The sequence below is a fragment of the Pongo pygmaeus genome, chromosome X, assembly GCF_028885625.2.
Source record: "Pongo pygmaeus isolate AG05252 chromosome X, NHGRI_mPonPyg2-v2.0_pri, whole genome shotgun sequence".
Taxonomy (NCBI): Eukaryota; Metazoa; Chordata; class Mammalia; order Primates; family Hominidae; genus Pongo; species Pongo pygmaeus.
The window spans coordinates 53,026,403-53,044,095 of record NC_072396.2 but is presented as its reverse complement, the minus strand read 5'-3'; the positions used below and the strand labels follow the sequence as shown (position 1 = coordinate 53,044,095).

The 17,693-nt window shown below is 41.7% G+C and overlaps 1 protein-coding gene across 1 annotated transcript in view; it reads right to left on the bottom strand.

Annotated features, from left to right (window-relative positions):
- Positions 1-6,557: 6,557 nt before the first annotated feature.
- LOC129024866 (X antigen family member 3-like) overlaps positions 6,558-17,693 on the bottom strand; it is a 52,939-nt gene continuing 41,803 nt past the window's right edge. The window contains exons 3-4 of the mRNA XM_054472138.1: positions 11,375-11,500; positions 6,558-6,580 (exon numbers count right to left, since the gene is read on the bottom strand). Coding sequence (XP_054328113.1) covers positions 6,558-6,580; positions 11,375-11,500 — 149 coding nt within the window. The remainder of the gene's footprint in view (positions 6,581-11,374; positions 11,501-17,693) is intronic.

Below are 17,693 nucleotides of genomic sequence, written 5' to 3'. Positions count from 1 at the left end.
AATGGATTGTAATGCTCAAGATTGTGAACATGTCAGTTTCTCCCAAATGAACTACACATTCAATGTAACCACAATCAAAATGCATGCAACATTTTGTTTCTATAAATTGATAAGCTGAATTCAAAGTTTATATGGGAAAGCAAAGGAACTAGAATAGTCTAACAATTTTATAAAGAACAAAGAATATTGGAGGAATCGTTACCTGTTTTCAAGACGTATTTCATAACTGTGGTAATCAGGACACTGTGATATTGGCATAAGGAAAGAAATAAGGGCCAAAGCTAGACCTATATATTCTCGTTAATTTTTTTCCATAAGGTCCCAAGATAATTTAGTGGGAAAGGATGCTGTATTCAGAGAACGATGGTGGAATTGGATGTTGACATGCAAACAAATGAACCTCAACCTTTGTCTCACAGCATATACAAAAGTTAATTCAAAATGCATCATAGAACCTATCACACTTCTAGAAGAAAATGGAGAATCTGTGACAACATGTAAAACAACGATAGATGGGATACAAAACACACAAACTATGAAATAGAAAATTCATAAAGTTTTTAATATTTATATACTTACATGCTCTCCTTATCCAGTCACTAGTTACTTTTCCAAGCATTATACAAATCACTTGAAGATTAAATGGAAATTTAATTTTCCATTTAAATTTTTCATACAAGCTCATGATGAGGAAACCCCAGCGTTACCTTTAGGCTCCACAATATTCTGTAAGGAGAGCTGAATATTTACTATGCTCATAAAAATATGGCCTCACCCTGCCCCCACAGACTCAATCCTTGAGTCCCTGAAGAAATGAAGTGATAATCAAAAGATCATGGAAGGGGTCAAAGGTAGTCGTGACATTGTATCTCTGGAACATGCTCCAGGGAAATGTGGGAACAGCAACAATATTAACAGCAAAACAGTAACAGCTAGAATTGATTGGAAATTGACCATATGCCAGGGACTTTCCTGACAATCATACATGTCTTCTTCACACACTCAGTGCTCTAAACTGCCCCAAGAACTACATAAATTTACTAGTAGTATTTCTATGGTACTATTGGAGAAAGGAGTCACAGAGATGTTAAGTAACTTTCTCAGTGTCACCAGCACTGAGTGGTGGAGCCACAGGTCAGAGGCATCATGGAAAACTCTATTGTGCTGCATATTTGTGCAAGGGTAAGATCTGAAGGGTAAGAGCCAAAGGCTATAGCAAAATATTTAGAATTTTATAGCATGGGACTGCACAGGCAAGAGACATTTGATTTCTTCAAAAATAGTTAAGAGATGGAGACTTGAAAGGATTGGCCTGGGTATGATTTGGAGACGGTGCCCTGAGTGTGTCATTACCATAACAGGCAGCATGTCCTCACCTGAAGATCTTGGGTTTGTACATCAGAGAACACAAAAAAACCTGTCCCTTCTATACCTTCACAAAGGAGAAAGAAGCTGTGTAGCTGGGAAAGGAGACTACTCTCCTGCTCTACTAGTTCTCAGACAAGTTTCCGTGAAAGTTGGAATCCAGGATCCTTTAAAAGTGAAGATTCCACGATTCACACGCAGTGAATCTCATGTAGTTTGGTCAGAATGGTGCCCTAGGATCTGGGAATTTACTGCCCAGGCTAGGGAACTTTCAGAAAGCTGATTAAATCCCTTAGGTTGCAAAACTGTCTGCAATATACCCACTCTTCCCAAGACAGACATGAGGTTGAGAAGAGAGACCTCAGAGCACACAGGAACACAAGACATGATGAATGCAGTGTGAGACTCACCATAAGGGTAGGGCAGAGGGACTTTTGAGATGGCCTCACAACTCCATCTGGCCTTTCTCCTTGAAGGCCTCAGTTTATCTCAAATCCCTTCTCTTCGTGGGTGGTGAATGGAGGGAATGCAATAAAATAACCCTTTAGATTCCAAAATTGCATGGACTTCTCTCAGGGACCATTGAACACATAGGATGGGAGGTGATGGAAGCTATCATGCTCCTCCCACCAGCCTTGGATCTTTCTGGCACCATCGTGTCCATCCACGGGAGCCCAGAGCAATGTCAGGACTTAGGGCAAATGTCTTCCCTTTAGTAACAGACACCTGTGCCTCTTCTGAGGAGGTCGTCTCCCTTCTCCTCCCTTCAGCTGTCCTTCTCCTGATCTCATCTGTGATCCCACAGCAGACAGCCGTCCCTGGTAGCCTGATGACCTAGCCTGGCACCTTGCTCCTGTGTCCCAGCCTGGAGAGGGCTATCCTCGTCGAGAAGGACATCAATCCCAGGATCTCAGAACTATGACTACCACAGAACCATCCTGAGTATTAATGTGCCATGGCAGTGACTGACCTTTGAAATGAAGCTTCACCACCCACCGCAGCTGGCCCTGAAACACTTTCTTTTATTTCTGTTTTATTTGAGATGGGGTCCCACTCTGTTGTTCAGCCTGGATTACAGTGGAGAAATCATGGCTCACTCCCACGCTCAAGCGATGCTTCCATCTCAGCCTCCCAAGTAGCTGAGACTACAGGCATGCTCCACCACGCCTGGCTGTTTTTCAAAATTTTTAGTAGAAAAGGGGTCTCCCTATGTCCCCCAGGCTGGCGGGAGCCACCACGCCTATCCCTGAACCACTTTCTTATCACACAAAGCAAAGCAAGACAGAGGAGGAAGGTGCCTGTAACCCCTCCCAGGGACATTGTCTCCTCCTCCTTGGTGCCCTGTTATTTCCTTTGTACCGACCGCAGTATCCCTACTCTTTTTATGTAAACAAGAAGTTTGAGGATACTTCTTTTCAAACATAAACTTGTGGCTTATAGCCAGAATATCGTCACCTCTTTTGGGGCATTTTGGAGTTTTCTGAGTGCAGCTGTGGTTGTTGGAATGATTGGTAGGGGCTACTGGCATTTGGGGAATGAGTGTTACAGGGAGGCAAATATCTTTTTCCCAAGTCTTCAATAAACTGGATTTTCCATACATGTCACTTCCCTGTAAACTGAGGGAGACTTGTACGTTTCTTCATCTAAGAACTTATAAAGACTTATTGACTGCTTCGGAAATCACATCACTGCAGGGCATTCCATTCTTGGATTGCACTCCGACACAACATTCCAGCATCAATTTTCTTTGTATCTGTGCATTCCTGGGGAAAATAGAATAAGGGGAATCCAACATACCTACGAACACGATCATTTCCGTGATAAGCTCTTTGTTGATGGGGAAATTTATCTGGGAGATGTTGGTAGTGTGATCTCTCATGAGTTGGTGAACACACTGGCTTTGCCCATTGGTGTTACCGCTGTTGCAGGTGTATCTCCCTCACAAGGCTCCAATGTCCTTCCTGGAAGGATGGAAACATACCCAGTAGATCTCTGTGTCCTCAGGATGGAACGGAGGAGCTCACATGCAGAAGGACGGCAGGGAACACTTGTGGAATTGTAGTGACCTGTACATGGTTGGATGACCAAACCCTGAGTCGCAGTGACGAGCAGCATGGATGTCAGTGCATGGGAGGGGAATGCCACAGCCCTCTGCATTTGGAGCCATGCAGCAGAGTGAGATCAACCTGCAGTATCGATCTCAGTTATGCACTTCAAGGCCCCCAAATATAAGCAGCCTATTGGTTAGGGTTCCTCTGTGTGTGTGTGTGTGTGTGTGTGTGTGTGTGTGTAGGGCTGGGCTGTGCACTCACGTGTTTACGTGAGTGAGTGGAGAGAGAGAGAGAAAGATTGAGTTTGAAGACCTACCTCATGCAGCTGTTGCGACCGGCAAGTCCAAATCTCACAGAGCAGGATGTCAGGCTGGAGACCCGGGGAAGAGGTGATATGAGAGCTCAAATCCAGAGCCAATGTGGAGGCAGAATTTCTTCATCTTGTGGAGAACTGCAGTCTTCTTCTCTGAAGGCCTTCAAGGAACTGGATGAGGCCCACCCACACTGGGGAGGGCAATTGGGTTTACTGAAAGTCTGCTCATTTAAATGTTAGTACTCTTAAAGAAAACCCTTCACAGAGACATCTACCCTGGTCAAAGCGAACATTTCTCATGCATTGTGGCATAGCAAAGTTGACACATCAGCTTTCCCATCATAGCCATCTTATACAAATCCTAATAATGATGAAGGCCTATCTGACAAAGGCAGGTGACTTCCTAATTAAGATTCTGTATTAGCCATTTTTGTCCAACCCAAGCCAGCATTTCAGGCTCAACACAACTATGGCCAGGAAGTTGAAGCTGATGTGAATGCCTTCCAGGGATGAGGCAGTGATGGGATAGTCGGGGCACACAGGTAAGAACAATCCCAGAGGGCACAGGTGATACCCCTGGACACCAAGAGTTTACCTTTGTTAAGGCACCCCCAGCAGGACATACAGTCATCAGGCAGGAGCTGGCCAAGGCCCCCAATGTGGCCTCCCACTGAGGGACCTTTCCCTCTAGGGTTCTTTGTCCAGTCCAAACAATTGATTTGCATCTTTCATTTAGTGGAACTATCAGCAAGCAGTCAGTTCAGGGTAGTCATTGACACTAGTTCCTCCTATTTACAAGTGTGGATGACATCCCTAGGTGTTCTATGTGGGATGTTCAGCAGCTAGGTCATCCCTGCTGTCCCATAGTCACAGCTCGCTCGGTCAGATGTAAGTTTGGGTTCAGGATTCAGTGTGGTTTCAAAATTGGCCTTAGGTTTTGACTGTGGTTCCTCACAGACAAAGAGACCCACCATCTGTGCTGTCACTGAGTATCTCCAATTCAGTGTGGTACTGTGGGAGTAGCCACACAGTGTTGACACAATGCCGATCCTGCTTTTGTTCCGTCTGCAAGTAATCAACCATTTGGATCCATTTGGCCTCATTGTCTTCTTACCCACCAAATCTATGAATATATGACAACACAAAATAACAACCGCACTGGCAATCCTTGTGTCCCTATTAGCCACCACAGGGCTGCTTAGGGACTGCCTGAGCTCTTGACACACTATGATATTGAGTTGTGTGGTGTTGACTGACCGGAGTAGACTTATTCTTCAATGGCATCACACACACCAAACAAGTTTTCAGCACATACTACTGACATAGGGTTGGCCTTGTCACACCTCGGTTATTTACAAATCAACTTCAAAAGCAATGCCATGTCTGATACCAGCTACAACTGCTATTTAATTTACATATTTACATCAAGTCAGTTTCTGAAGTCCAATGCATTTTAAAAGGTAGAATAATATTCCTACTTGAAATTCCAAAGCACTTATCACATACTAGAGATGTAGTTGTAAAAAAATTATGTGAAATTTTAAAGGGATTAAGGAAAGATAACTATTAAATTTATCTGCAATGTAATGCCTGCATCTTATGTTATTTCATTTATTCTTCATAGCAAGTATTTAGTCTAAATATTCTAATTTCTACTTTGGAAATGGGGAAACAGTCCCACAGGATGTAAGTATCTTGCCCAACATCACAAGGCCAGTGTGTGAGAGGCAGGATGGACACCCAAGGCTATGTCATGCCATCGCCTGTAAGGAGACAGTGTAGGTAGGATCCAAGTAATTTTGCTTCAGCAAATTGACCTAGTTGCTTTCCTTTTGCTTCTGCCTAGGCCCTAGTTCTTTCATCCAGCTCTATAGTCTAGGGAATTCTCACATATCTTGTGGCAAATGGGATATCCTAATGAAGGATGCAGATACAGAGATACATAGGGGAAGGAATGAAGGAAGAGGCAGGGGGCTTCCCTGGCCTCTATGGGCATGCTACCCTCCATGTATTCCGCTAGGCAGAAGCTCTATGAACCCTGTCCTTTTGGGTTTTGATGGAGGTTTTCATTATAAAGACATGATTGATTAAACTGTTGGCCCGCCATTGGCAATCAACTTAACCTTCAGCCCCTCTCCCTATCCTGAAGGTTGGGATGCGGCTGAAAGTGCCAACCCTCTAAGCTCCCATCCTAGAGCTACCTAGGAGCTGCCAGCCATCAGTTAACTCACTAGCATACAAAAAGACATCACTATGAGGAGACTCTAAAACCTGTAGGAGTTGTATGACAGTAAGCAGGGTCCAGGACCAAATATATATATTTCACAATATCACACATGTGTATACCAGCTCAATCAGAATGCAAAGTTGCAAAAATGATACTATATTTTATTCAGACAGAGTCGCATTCGCCCAGGCTGGAGTTGCAGTGGTGTGAACATGACTACCTGCATCCTCGACCTCCTAGACTCAAGGGATCCTCCCATCTCAGCCTCCAGAGTAGCTGGAACTATACCTACAAACATACAGGCATACATTCATGCATTCATTCATTTATTTTTGTAGAGAGGGGGTTTTGCCATGTTGTCCAGGCACGTCTCACACTCCCAAGGTCAAGCAATCCCCCTGCCTCAGCATCCCAATGTGTTTGGATTACAGGCATGAGCCACTGCACCCGGCCAAAATTTCCAATAGGGTCTAATATGTGAGAATAAATGAACAAAAGATGTGTGATACTTCTTTGGAGAAAGCTGGAAATCTTTATTGAGATTTTTAAAAGTCAAATATCTCGGATAAATCCAGTTTGCATTCTTTCAGCTTGTCTTTGTTTAAAGCTGTGGTTGCCCTTCCCCTGCAATAGAAACACAACAGGAAGGAACATTACTAGCAGAACTGTATTCAGATGAAATTAAAGGTATACAAAGGACACCAAAATTTTAGTTTTATACATTAGACAAAAACCGGAAGCCTAAGAGTCACCCTATGGCTAACATTCCACTAGACCTCTGTAGAGACTTTGAACATACACTTCCAAGCATATACATTAAACAACATTTTTTAAACACACCCGCTTTTGGTGCTAGAAGGATGCCAAAAGACAGTCTGAGACCAGAACACATTAAATCAAGTGAACCTATTAAAATGGGCTTAAAGTAGATAGCAAACATTATGTAGAGTTTTACTCAAAATGCAACCAAAACACAAAAAACCTAAGCAACCGAAAGAATTTGTGAAAAATATATAATTTAATGTTTTGGCTTGAAACTATCATCTGGATGTCCAATAGGCTCCTGCAAATAGTCTGAGAAGTATGTTTTGCCATAATGTAACTGAAAACAGTTATGATACATTAGGAAATACATAAGTGAAGTGAATAGAAGGTCCAGTATTGCATTTGTTTTGTGCAATAATATTGCTTTGGGCTAGTTTACCCTTCTTCACCCTTTTTTGACATACACTAACCATTTGCATCCAATTTTCACCTATAGTCATCATGTCAATATAAATAATGACACATTTTTCACTGGAAAGTATTCCCATTTGTATAATTAATTAAATGGTAATATAAGTTTTAAGGTATCACTGTCATTATTGACATTAAAACGTGAAAGAGTTATACATCATAAGCAGTGTGGCAAAGAAAAAGAAATGGAGAGGGAAACAAAATTGGAGAGTAACACATCTGGAAAGCTAAATATTTGCTTCTAAAAGTGACTGTTTTTGGCTAGGCGCAGTGGCTCATGCCTGTAATCCCAGCACTGTGGGAGGCCAAGGCAGGCAGATCACGAGGTCAAGAGATTGAGACCATCCTGGCTAACACGGTGAAACCCCGTCTCTGCTAAAAATACAAAAAATTAGCCGGGCATAGTGGCGGATGCCTGTAGTCCCAATTGCTCGGGAGGCTGAGGCAGGAGAATGGCATGAACCCAGGATACGGACCTTGCAGTGAGCCAAGATCATGCCACTGCACTGCAGCCTGGGTGACAGAGAGAGACTCCATCTCTCTAAAAAAAAAAAAAAAAAATAGTGACTGTTTTTTGAGGTACAACTTGCAAATTTCATGTCCTTCCACAGTCTTTATGATGTTCAGATATTCAGGTATTTCAGGGATATATTAAATAATGTAGGCATTCTGAGCATATCAACCATATCATTCACACTCTGAAAACATTAGTGTTCAAGAATGTATTCCCTTTCAATTGTGCCCTACATTCAATATCTGTGTCTTGTTCATATTCTGTGTTGTGCCTTTTCCATTTTCTTCAAGATTGTTTAATCTACTGGATGCTCTTCCTAGCTATTTCTCAAAAGAACATTCTATTAAATTTATTAATATCAAATTAGTTTTCCTTTTGTTAATGACGCATACCTTTCATTTACTGCCTGTTTCTTTTTCCCTTGAGTCTACTCTGTGACTTTTATTATTTTGCTCTTTCTTAGTATTATTTTTTTGTGTCATGAAATTTGCTATCTATTTTAATAAGATATACATTTAATGCTATGACTGTCCTAAGAATACAACTGAGGCTTGTTCAATAGCCTCCTGGAAATCACAATCTTTTAATGTTAATAGCCTAATGGAGTGGTTCAGAAGTGTGGAGTAAAAACATTTAGGTAATTTCTCCCCTAAACATGCAGTACTTCCTTTAAATTCAGAAGTTCTTCTAATTAAGTCAGCAATTTGGAAAACGTGTAGAAGATACTTATATGGACTACTCAGGACTTAGTATGTTATAGTCTTTGAACTTCAAATCATATCATCTGCTGACTCAAGGCAGAAACCTGTAATACATAACCTCTGATACGGTTAGAGGTTGCTGTATGTGTCTTCAATCTAATTACACACAGTAGCTCATGAAGACTGACAGGAGGGCAGGGAGCATGCTTAGCATAGACATCTTACAACCACCTTGAGCATCACTGACCTACCTGCATGCTCCCTACTTCATTGGCCACAAAAACTTGACTGTCTCTTTCCATTTTATTATTCAGTCATTCAAGGCCTCACTGCAGGAAGACTTTAAAATGCAATCACTGGGTCTGGCAAGGGAAGTGGCTCATGCCTATAATCCCAGCACTTTGGGAGGCTGAGGCAGGTGGATCACTTGAGATCAGGAGTTCGAGCCCAGCCTGGCCAACATGGTGAAACACTGTCTCTACTAGAAATACAAAAATTAGTCAGGCATGGTGGCACACACCTGTATTCCCAGCTACAGAGGAGTCTGAGGCATGAGAATCCCTTGAAACTGGGAGGTGGAGGTCACAGTGAACCGAGATCAGACCTCTGCACTCCAGTCTGGGCGACAGAGCGAGACCCCTACTGAAAAAAAAAAAAAAAAACGCAATCTTTGTTTAAGAGCCTGAGAGAATTCAGGATTTGACAAAATCCAAGAACACTCATGAAGGTCTCCATACAGGAAAACAAACATCAAGTAGAGTGCCAGCTCATTTACTTAGGAGCAATGAAATCTCAACTCCGCTGCATAAATGTCTTCTTTTGAGAAGTGTCTGTTCATGTCCTTTGCCCACTTTTTGATGGGGTCGTTTGGTTTTTTTTTGTAAATTTGTTTGAGTTCGTTGTAGATTCTGGACATCAGCCCTTTGTCAGATGAGTAGGTTGCGAAAATTTTCTCCCATTTTGTAGGTTGCCTGTTCACTCTGATGGTAGTTTCTTTTGCTGTGCAGAAGCTCTTTAGCTTAATTAGATCCCATTTGTCAATTTTGGCTATTGTTGCCATTGCTTTTGGTGTTTTAGACATGAAGACCTTGCCCATGCCTATGTCCTGAATGGTAATGCCTAGGTTTCCTTCTAGGGTTTTTTATGGTTTTAGGTCTAACGTTTAAGTCTTTAATCCATCTTGAATTGATTTTTGTATAAGGTGTAAGGAAGGCATCCAGTTTCAGCTTTCTACATATGGCTAGCCAGTTTTCCCAGCACCATTTATTAAATAGGGAATCCTTTCCCCATTGCTTGTTTTTCTCAGGTTTGTCAAGGATCAGATAGTTGTAGATATGCGGCATTATTTCTGAGGGCTCTGTTCTAAAAGTCAGGAAGCAACAGGTGCTGGAGAGGATGTGGAGAAATAGGAACACTTTTACACTGTTGGTGGGACTGGAAACTAGTTCAACCCTTGTGGAAGTCAGTGTGGCGATTCCTCAGGGATCTAGAACTAGAAATACCATTTGACCCAGCCATCCCATTACTTGGCATGTACCCAAAGGACTATAAATCATGCTGCTATAAAGACACATGCACACATATGTTTATTGCGGCACTATTCACAATAGCAAAGACTTGGAACCAATCCAAATGTCCAACAATGATAGACTGGATTAAGAAAATGTGGCACATATATACCATGGAATACTATGCAGCCATAAAAAAATGATGCGTTCATGTTCTTTGTGGGGACATGGATGAAATTGGAAATCATCATTCTCAGTAAACTATCACAAGAACAAAAAACCAAACACCGCATGTTCTCACTCATAGGTGGGAATTGAACAATGAGAACACATGGACACAGGAAGGGGAACATCACACTCTGGGGACTGTTGTGGGGTGGGGGGAGGGGGGAGGGATAGCACTGGGAGATATACCTAATGCTAGATGACGAGTTAGTGGGTGCAGTGCACCAGCATGGCACATGTATACATATGTAACTAACCTGCACACTGCACACATGTACCCTAAAACCTAAAGTATAGTAATAATAATAATTAAAAAAAGAAATCTCAACTCGGATATTATAATTGGACTGAAGCTGATTGTTATGATAAACAAATCATGAAAATCAGATTATCTTTGTATTTTCTCCAACAGAACCGGAACATGCAGAAATCAGCAATGAAATGATTTTAATCTATCTGATGTGCATTCACTACTTTCAATAAAAGCAAAAACTGGTGCAGGATTTATGTGTTTTGTCCAGAATCTCACAAATTATCTTAGAGCTGGTATTAGAATCTTCTTCAGGGTCAGCATATTTCATACGAAGTGGTATTACAAATGTATTATGTATTTGTGAAAAGCAGAAAGTAGAAAATAATCTACAAATTTTTAGCTGTCGGTTATACTCAGAAGTAAGAAAATGCTTTTCTTTTCTTCTCTTTTCTTTTCTTTTCCTTTCCTTTCTTTTTTCCCCCCCGAGATCGGAGTTTCACTCTGTTGCCCAGGCTGGAGTACAGTGGCACGATCTTGGCTCACTGCAACCTCCACCTCCCGGGTTCAAGCAGTTCCTCTGCCTCACCCTCCCGAGTAGATGGGATTACAGGTGCCTGCCATGAAGCCTGGCTAATTTTTTGTATTTTTAGTGGAGACTGGGTTTCACCATTTGCCCTGGCTGGTCTCGAACTCCTGACCTCAAATTATCCACCCGCCTTGGCCTCCCAAAGTGCTAGGATGACAGGCGTGAGCCCCCGCTTCTATTCGATGATTCAGTATGGCTTTGACCCAATTTGTGTCTGTATCTGATAGTCTTTCAGTTTTGCAGTCAGGCTTCTGTGGTCTCAACAACCTTCCCGAAAAAGTCTGCATTTGGACTCTGTTTTTAAAGGGGCAGTAATGTTCTCTCTTTCATTATCAAAAGTGTAATATTATGGAATACAGAAAGCACATAATTTTGAATCTTAGTGGATAACATACCTCCTTCTGGCATTTTAAATTGCTCTGATTTTGTCAGAATCTTCCCCTGGACACCATGGCCAACTCCGCATTCATCCCCAGTCTTTGACTGAGACAGCTCCTGGAGATCAGCTTCCAGGTCAGGTACTAAAAAATACGAAGGATATCGACTGGAGCAGCCAAACCAGAATGATAAATAAGGAAATGATCCTATTCTTTTCCTCAGTGTGATGCAATAAAAGCCTGTAGGCTACTGTGGTAATAAATGTGATGCAAAGACCTCCCACCTTTGTTTTCCTGTATTATGATATCTTAACTAACAATCTGAGGATAAATCACACCACACCTACATTTCCCATACTTTTTAACATTGTGTGTTATAAACACTCAGCTACCTAGGAAATCTGAAGTATCTCAGCTACCTAGGAAATCTGAAGACTGCCCCGTGGATAGCATTTTAATCATACCTTAAATATAATGTTCTGAATGATCAGATCAATGTACTGGTCTGCCTATGATAAATCTTATAGCCCTGACACTAATTCCCTGTTCAGGTACCCTGAAAATGTTGGGGTTAAACTTAATTAATGTTTAGGTCCAAAGGCCCTATATGTCATTAAGAAAAAGTACCCGACACAGCAGCAAAACCACTGTCTTCCAATGAGAGTACGGGAACTGAAGTGCAAAGAAATTAATGGGCATTGTTGACAGTCATATTCTGGAAACCTCTTAACAGTGAATTGCTAAAATAATCCATGGCCCAAATTCTGTCTATCTTTAGTTTGAAAATGCTATCTATTTGTTGAGGAAACAATTTCTGTTTCATGATAATCTTATTGTACTTGGAGTTTTCTAATTATAAAAATATTGAAACAACTTTTAAAAGCCCCTTCAAAGTCCTACTAATATAGTTACCTGTATTCCAGTGTCCTGATTTATCTACCTTTTACCAAACATACTGTCAAAAATACGCATCAGAGGAAACAGTGGCTGTCATTTATTGGCCTCTTTTCTGGAGACGCTATCCTACTTCACTGAACTGCATTTTGTCCTGAGTCAATGAAGTACCTTACAGTGCAGACATATTTGAGTATTAAGCATTTTTAAGCAAAACCATTCACATTTTCTAACATGGATGGTGGGAAGAATGCAAACCTTGGAACAAAATACGAATTTCTTCTCCATGAGTCAAGTGTTCTTGGTAAGTCTCAATCTCTGAGCCTCATTTTTCTGTTTTATTTATTTATTTATTTATTTATTTATTTATTGACACAGAGTTTCATTCTTTTTGCCCAGACTGGAGTGCAATGGTGCGGTCCCAGCTCACTGCAACCTCCACCTCCCGGGTTCAAGCAGTTTCTCTGCCTCAGCCTCCCGAGTAGATGGGATTACAGGCATGTGCCACCACGCCCAGCTAATTTTTGTACTTTTAGCAGAGACGGGGTTTCGCCACATTGCCCAGGCTCGTCTCGAACTCCTGAACTCAGGTGATCCACCCACCTCGGCCTTCCAAAGTGCTGGGATTACAGATGTGAGCCACCATGCCTTGTGCAGCAAGGGGCATGCACACTGAGTCAGGCACATGCAGGGCCGGCCAGGGTTTTCCTGCTATCTCCACACCCTTACCCCAGGTTGTTTGTAGTAGGAAGAAAGGGACGTGAGAGATTTTTAAAATTTTTTTTGTCTCTTGCCCAGCCATTCTCAGGCATCCAGAAACATTGAGAACAGAGAGTCCCATGTCACCCTTAGTGGAGGGTGTGTCTCAGAAAGACCTTTTGTGACAGAAATAAAGAATTTTATGTCTATATTTACACAAGCTGTTTTCTCAGGATGTTTTTCTGTTGTCCAGGGTGGAGGGCAGTGGCATGACCATGACTCACTGCAGCCTCCATCTCTTGGGCTCAAGCAATCCTTCTCACACTGCAACCTCCCCTGTAGCTGGGACTGAGGGTGGCCGCCACCATGTCCGCCTAATGTATTTAATTATTATTATATTTTAGATGCGGGGTGTCACTGAGTTGCTCAGGCTGCTTTCAAACACATGGCCTCAAGTGATCCTCCCATGTCTGCCAATTTTTATATATGCTTTTAATACATGCTGTAGACTCAATCAATTCACACCTGTACTTTTTTTTAAGGTTGTGTTATTGCACTTTTATACCTCTTGACTGGTAGCTGAATTTCCTGAATACCTGTAAAGTAATCACTGGCTCACCAATGAGTGTGGTTTTAACATTGGCTCACAGTGGCTTGGAAAGCCCTCATGGGAAGTATTTCTTGAGGAAAAGTGGAGAGTTTGCAGGAATAGTTTTGAAAAACAGAGACAAGTGATGTCCTCCTTCCCTCCCTTGCCTCTCCTCATGTGCCAGGTTTTCTGTTTTCTCCACTATTACAGAATCACCATGTAGTATTCTGTGATGAAAAGTTTTTATCTTTTAATCATCCCATTTCATCCTCCAGACCTTTTTTTATCTGGAAGGGTTGTAAGCAGAAGGGACAAAACATCTTCAGAAAAACACATTATGATATAAACTTAGTAAAAAGATTCATCGTATTTAAGAAATGGACAGGATGAAATCCCAAATTCATAAAAATTTTAAAAATCGGTTTACATAACATCCATCCCTTTTGTCTCTATCCCTTATCCAGTGAGAAATGTAGAAAAGATGAATTCCTGGCTTGTGGCAACTGCATTAAGTAGTCAAACTGCCGGACCCTTTCCGTCAATATCACACATCCAGATGTAATAGCCACAAAACACAAAGACATTTTACAACTGTACCCGTTTTTTTTTAAATTTCATTGTAATTTCCATCAAAACTCTAGCACTGAACTCAACATTCACAGAGTTACGAGTACCATGGCCAAGAGAGATCCTGCCTCAAATGTTGGGAGGAGGCTGCAGCAGTGGCAGTCCAGCTGAAGACAAGGCTGAAATGTGTCTTCACACATCCCACTCCCTTTTTGAGACAGGGTTTCTCTCTGTCATCCAGGCTGGAATACACTGGAGGACTTAGAGCTCACCACAACCTAGGAGTCCTAGGCTCAGGCAATCCTCCTGTGTTACCTTCCTGAGTAGATGGGACTACAGACACGTGCCATGATGCCCAGCTAATTTTAAAAATTGTGTAGAGCAGGGGGTCTCACTATGTTGCCCAGGCTGGTCTTGAACTCCTGGCTTCAAGTGATTCTCCTCCCTCAGCTTCTCAAAATAGTGAGATTACAGGTGTAAGCCACTGCCAGTGGTCTTTTTGTCTCACTTATTTTCCTTTATCTAAGACTTAAGGTTTATCTAAGACTTTGCTTTAGCCCAGGAAACTGATTTTTTCCCTCCCACTTAGAGGAAGGGACAATTCAAACGTTCAGGATTTTTGGCCTACTGAAAGTTCATTGGCAGCAATTGTATCCAGTCTCTACCTGCCTGCAGGAGAAAACAAAAATTAAAGACTGCGCTTTTCCCCCATACATTATCCTGCACAGAACAGCGGTTGACGGATCCAGTGAGCCAGTTCTCTTGCAGTTGGAGGGATTTTTGTTAATGCTGTGAGTACCTGTATTTTTCATAATAGACAACAGCTCAGCTGCTGCTTCATACTATGGGGAAATCCATAGTCTCCCAGGAGTGACAGCTTCCTCATCTCTACCCCTTCTCTCTTCCCTTACTCAAAGAAAGTTTCACCATATTATAGTGAGTCAGGGTCCTGCTGGTGAATCACACAGTTGCTGACACTGTGTCAGGGACCACCAAGGCCACCCTCACCTTCAGTGATTCATGGACATTCTCTGCTGCCCTTCTGCATACAATAATCCAAACTGAAGCCAGCCCCCTCACCTCAGGTCAGTATACCATGCCTCCCACCTTGTCACAGGCTTTGCTCCTGCAGTGATCACGCCTCTCTCCTGAACCATCAACTGCTCCCTCTACATTGGATCATTCCCCAAGCTAAGGGAAAACTCACCTTCTTCCCCCATGTCCTTCTGTAGCTACGAACACGTTTAATTCCTGCCCTGCACAGGAAAGCTGCATGAACTTATGCAACACACTTCACTGGAGTCCATTTTCAAAATTTTCTACAAAGGAAAATGAACCAGAATATCCAAAACAATTCTGAAGTTTAACTTTGGGGAATTCACCCTACAGGAGGTCAAGATTCACATTAATTCTATCATATTTATTGATTGATTATGTTATCAGTGAGTTGGAAGAAGGTGACTTCCCCCTTGGCTTGGGGATTGATCTGATATAGACGGAGCCATTGATGGTTCAGAAAGAAGAATGATCAGTGCAGGAGCGGAGCCCCTGAGAAGGTGGGAGGCATGGGATCCTCAGCTGACGTGAGGGTGCTGCCTTGAGTTAGGAAGCATTGCATGAAGTTGTTGATTATGATTCTTAATCATCCAGCCCCGTATGGCAATTGTGTTACTTTTCCAGTATTCAAGACAGTGTGGTATTGGAGAAAAATCAACAAATCAAAATAGAGCCAGCAATAGACTCACAAACCTAATAAGTTGATTTTCAGAAAAGTGGCAAAGGCAAAGGAGAAACATTACCTTTTTAAAATATTGTGTTGTTTTCCCCTGTCTCATGGCCACTATATTAATTGTTTTTTATTCCTGTGGTTCCCTTCCCTGTGTTTCTCCTTTGCTCTTCAACTGCTCTTCTGTCTGTCTGCCCCACCACAGTGAGATATTTCCCACAGCAAGTACCACGTGTCTTTGTGATATTTGAGATGTCCATCCCATCAATGATAAACTGAATCGAGAAAATGTGGTACGTATACACCATGGAATACCATGCAGCTATAAAAAGAATAAGATCATGTCCCTGGCAGGGACATGGATGGTGGTGGCAGCCATTATCCTTAGCAAACTAATGCAGGAACAGAAAACCAAATACCGGATGTTCTCACTTATAAGTGGGAGGTAAATGATGAAAACACATGGACACATGGGAGAAGCATCACACACTGGGCCTACTGGAGTGCTTGGGTGGGAGGAGGGAGAGGATCAGGAAGAATAGCTCATGGATGCTGGGCTTAATGCCAGGGTGATGTGATGATGTGTGCAGTAAATCACAGTGGCACACATTTACCTATGTAAGAAACCTGCACATCCTGCACATGTACCCCTGAACCTAAAGTAAATTTTGGAAATAAAAAATGTCAATATTTCAGAATCCTTCTTTCCATGTATTGGTCATTGTGTCATTTATCTAAGCATTATGTTGACATAAAAGCTGAGGCATAGCAACAATTAGTATGATCAGCAATTTTCCAGGATTACACCCCAGTATGATCTAACATCAACTACTAATATTGAATTGCATTTGACTCCTTGAAGTACTTAAGGAAAGTTGGTAAAAAAAAATTCATGCTTGAAAATATTTTTAAAATTTGTGTAAATTGGATCAACACTGAGTACCACAGAAGTCGCTGTCACTGGATGCTAATGAAGCATATAATAGGAACTATAAGACACAGTCAATAATAAAGGGGGAAATAAAAGGGAACATATCAAAGCACCGTCAGACGAGTGCAGAAGCACACACATGAACACACCTGCAGCTGCAGAAAGACATGGTAGGAAGTAAAGCCCCACAACTCATCAGCCTTCCTTCTCACCAGCTCATGAATTCACAAATGAGTTTGCTGAGGGTCAAATGCCCACAGTAAAACTGACCAGTTTAAGCATCACTGAGTGCCATTTCAAGCATTATGTAGAAAGCCACAGACAACAGTGAACTTATTCTTAGCAAATCTTAATCCATCATCTTCACAGATGGCTAAAGAAATGGCCTGTAAACATTTTATATGATAACCACTAAAGTAGTGACGTTCAAACTCTTTTATTACAATGTGTGAGAAATACACAGTTTATATGTAGTCAACTAGGCAAATAAATATACATTTGTACATGGGGATGTGTAGTGTATTTGTATATTCTATATGCAGTGAACGCTATTTAGTAATTTATTTTATCTCCATTCTTTAAAATGCTGTTTGTGGCTGACAACATTAATCTTACGACCCACTATGGATTAAAAACCAGTTTAGAAATGATTACAGCTTTTTCAGAGAACATCCCCCATGGTTGATAAATGTTGCTATAGAATATATGCAAATATGCATGAGAACCCATTTTTGTCCACCTCCTTTGCAATTCAGTGTTTTTAGACAAAAATATCATCTTTGTTATGGGCCACAAAGGCTACTACAAAATATACAATTACTGATGAAATGTGTGCTTCATCTGCAGATATCAGTGTCTGTTTTGCACAGGTGTAGTGTCACTTGGACAGATGGGAACTCACAGGCAAAAGGGACAGAAAATACATGTGACC